This window comes from Otolemur garnettii, unplaced genomic scaffold (genome assembly GCF_000181295.1).
Source record: "Otolemur garnettii isolate 467f Iridium unplaced genomic scaffold, OtoGar3 scaffold00014, whole genome shotgun sequence".
In the NCBI taxonomy this organism is placed as follows: Eukaryota; Metazoa; Chordata; class Mammalia; order Primates; family Galagidae; genus Otolemur; species Otolemur garnettii.
Window position 1 is genome coordinate 11,288,639 of NW_003852409.1, and position 4,100 is coordinate 11,292,738.

At 43.8% G+C, this 4,100-nt stretch overlaps 1 protein-coding gene across 1 annotated transcript; it reads left to right on the top strand.

The window, feature by feature from the left end:
- The first annotated feature begins 46 nt into the window (after positions 1-46).
- On the top strand, positions 47-971 carry LOC100941730 (40S ribosomal protein S4, X isoform-like). The gene has a single exon (XM_012802390.2). It carries the CDS (start codon positions 116-118, stop codon positions 905-907), a length of 792 nt encoding a protein of 263 aa, XP_012657844.1. The 5' UTR covers positions 47-115; the 3' UTR covers positions 908-971.
- The last annotated feature ends 3,129 nt before the right edge of the window (positions 972-4,100 follow it).

Genomic DNA, 4,100 nt, shown 5'->3' on the forward strand with positions numbered 1-4,100 from the left:
GTGGGCGGAGCGTTTGAACGTGCGGAGCGTTTGAGCCTGCGGCGCGCGCAGTTTCCGTCGCTCATTTCCTCTCGTACCGGAAGGCAGTGATAGTCTTTCCGCGCCTAGCGCAGCCATGGCTCGTGGCCCCAAGAAGCATCTGAAGCGGGTAGCAGCTCCAAAGCATTGGATGCTGGATAAATTGACCGGCGTGTTTGCTCCTCGTCCATCCACTGGTCCCCACAAGCTGAGAGAGTGTCTTCCACTCATCATTTTCCTAAGAAACAGGCTTAAGTATGCCCTGACAGGAGATGAAGTAAAGAAGATTTGTATGCAGCGCTTCATTAAGATCGATGGCAAGGTCAGAACTGATATAACCTATCCTGCTGGTTTTATGGATGTTATCAGCATTGACAAGACTGGAGAGAATTTCCGTCTGGTGTATGACACGAAGGGTCGTTTTGCTGTTCACCGTATTACACCTGAAGAGGCCAAGTACAAGTTGTGCAAAGTGAGAAAAATCTTTGTGGGCACAAAAGAAATCCCTCATCTGGTGACCCATGATGCTCGTACCATCCGCTATCCTGATCCCCTCATCAAAGTGAATGACACCATTCAGATTGATTTGGAGACTGGCAAGATTACTGATTTCGTCAAGTTTGACACGGGTAACCTGTGTATGGCGACTGGAGGAGCTAACCTGGGAAGAATTGGTGTGATCACCAACAGAGAAAGACATCCTGGGTCTTTTGATGTAGTTCATGTGAAAGATGCCAATGGCAACAGCTTTGCCACTCGCCTCTCCAACATTTTTGTTATTGGCAAAGGTAACAAACCATGGATTTCTCTTCCCCGAGGAAAAGGTATCCGCCTGACCATTGCTGAAGAGAGGGACAAGAGACTGGCGGCCAAACAGAGCAGTGGGTGAATGGTCTCTACACCTGGTGACATGTTTAAAAAGGTCTTTGCTTAATTAAAAATAGTTCTTTGTGCTTAAGAATAGGTCAATGTGCTTAATTAAAGATAATGTGGCATGAAAAAAATGTTTTACTTCCTTGCATTTATCATCCAGTTAAGCATAGCTAAACATTATAATTTTTTTCTTTTTTTCTTTTTATTCTTTGTATTGAGACAAGAGTTTCACTTTGTCACCCTGGGTAGAGTGCTGTCGTGTGATAGCTCACAGCACCATCAAACTCGTGGGCTCAAGTGATTCTCTTGCCTCCGTCTCCCAAGTAGCTGGGACAACAGGTACCTGCCACAAAGTCTGGCTAGTTTTGTTTATTTAGTAGGCCTGGGCTGGGTTCAAACCTATCAGACCCAGAGCATGTGGCTGGTGCCCTAACCACTGAACTATGGGCACCCATCCAACTTTTTCTTTTTTTAAAAAACCTGATATATCTCTTAAGTCTACTTAATCTATGGGTTTCCATGGATTAAGATTCCCTCCTTTCCCACACATTCCATTATTATTATTTTTAAATTAGATATGTTTAAGGCATATGATGATTTGATACATATATACATAGTAAAGTGATTACTACAGTCAAGCAAATGATTGTATCCATCATCTCCCATAGTTACCCTTGTGTGCATGTGCGTGCATGTGTGTGTGGTAAGAGCCCTGAATATCCGCTCTGTTAGCAAATTTCCCTTATACAACACAATATTAACTACAGTCCTGATGCTGTACATGAGATCGCTAGACTTACTCATCCTTCCTAACTGCAAGTTTGTACCTGTTGACCTACTTCCTCCCTTTCCTTCCCTCCCCCACTCCTAGTAACCACTGCATTCTGTTCCCAGGTATTTGACTTTTTTCTTCTTAAATTTGACATATAAGTGAGATCATGCAGCATTTTTCCATCTATGCCTGCCTTGCTTCACTTAGCATAATGTCCCCCAGATTCACCTAGGCAGCAATCCTTCTGTCGGGTATATATCCAAAGGAAATAAAATCAGCACCTCATAGAGATAGCCACACTTTCATGTTCATTGCGGTGCTTTCACAATAGTCAAGGTATGAAAACAACTTAAGTGTCAGTGATGAATGAATGAGTGAAGAAATTATGGTATACACACATACAATGGAATATTATCTGGCCTTTAAAAAGGAAATCTTGTCATTTGCAACAATGTAGATGAATACAGAGGACACAGTCTGTACACTTTATATCTTTCTTAAACACTTTGGTTGAGGCCAGGTGCAGTGGCTCATGACCTTACCTCATGGCTTTAATCCCAATACTCTGCAGAGCTGAGGCGGATGGATTGCCTGAGCTCAGGAACTCAAGACCAGCCAGAGCAAGAGGGAGACCCTATCTCTAAAAATAGCTGGGCACTGTGGTGGGTGCCTGTATTCCCAGTTACTTGGGAGGCTGGGAAAAGAGGATTACTTGAGCCCAAGAGTTTGAGGTTGCTGTGAGCTGTGATTCCACAGCACTTTATTGAGGGTGACAAAGTGAGATTCTGTCTCAAAAAAAAAAAAAAAGACATCTACAGGACATTTACAGGTTGACCATATGAAAACTTATAAGGAGGCACTTTTCCTCATATAGTATTATTTGGTTCAGTGGTGCTGTTCACCTATCTCATCTAATACTGGAGAAGAAGGTGCCTTTTTATACGAGACTGATTTCTCTTAATCTGTAATTTCCTATTTTCTCATCTTCCCACACTTTAATTTCTTGTGTCTTTAAATTCAGCTTTATCTATCAGATAGGTTCTCTCACCATTTTCCATGTGCCCATCTCTCACCTTATATCAATAGTTCTTTACATTAACCCATGCGGCTGGCACACCGATTCTCTCCTGCCTTCCAGATGTATGCTTCGGGAAAACATGTTTATGCCCACCCAATACTTTATCTCCCCTCTTACCTACTCTTCAGAGAACCCTCTCTAGCACATTCACCTACACCCTCCATCCAGCTCCTGAGAAATGAGTTTGGTCCAGGAGACCCCTCACCAAGCCAGGGGCAGGGGCTCAGGAGGGCTATTGAGCCAGGATTTCACATGGTGAATGGTCTCAAACTCAGACTTCTGACATCATCTCCAAGTGTGTGTATACGTGACATTGCAGTTGATGTGCTTCTGTGTTCGGGGCATTGATATAGCAGTTCTCCCCCTCTTTGACACTTCTTCCATAAAAAATAAACTACAACTTTCAAAAATGATGGTGGCTCTGGTCTTACTGAGTCTCTAAGAACCCTGGTAGGGACTGTCTGGGAGGCTTGGCTGGGGAACCCTGTAGGACAGTGTAGAGCAACATGGCCAAGGTTAAGACCCCTGTCCTAGATCCACGGTTCTCTCCTTCTCCTGTGCACCTGTACTTCCTTGGCTGCCCCACCTGCCTCCCATCTCACAGGTTATGGTGATGACCCAAACCACAGTACATGGCAATACATGCGCCAGGACTTTATCAAGAGCAACTGTTATTCTTAAAAGCCCCCCCTCCAATCCCTACCAGCATTTACTCCTTACATGAAATCAGAATGGAATCATTCAGAAACTCTTGAAGGGTGTTAGGGTGAGAATGTTGCTTTGCAGGATTTATTACAATTATATATACATATACACAGTTAATATGGTTATACTTGTGATATGAAATGCATTTCTTACAATACATTGTATTTTTAAAGGTCTAAAAAACACTGCATGGCTGCACACGGGTGGCTCAAGTCGGTAATCCTAGCATTCTGGGAGGCTGAGGCAGGTGGATTGCCTGAGGTCAGGAGTTCAAGACCAGCCTGAGCAGAGACCCCATCTCTAAAAATAGCCTATAGGCAGGTGGTGGGTGCCTATAGTCCCAGCTACTCAGGAGGCTGAGGCAAGAGAATCATTTGAGCCCAAGAATTTGAGGTTGCTGTGAGCTATGACACCATAGCACTCTACCGAAGGTGACAAAGTGAGCCTCTTTCTCAAAAAAAACCAGACAAGCAGACACTGCATGATAGTCACCTTCACATATATCACCCTTGAGAAGAGGGATCGATATCTTCATTTACAGATGGACAAAGGAGATACATGGCCAGGAACGCATAAGCAAGGTCTAGAGGTAAGGCCTTAAACATCTACTCCAACTTCCAAGTTTAGGATTCACCTGGGAGGCCCTTTTAAATG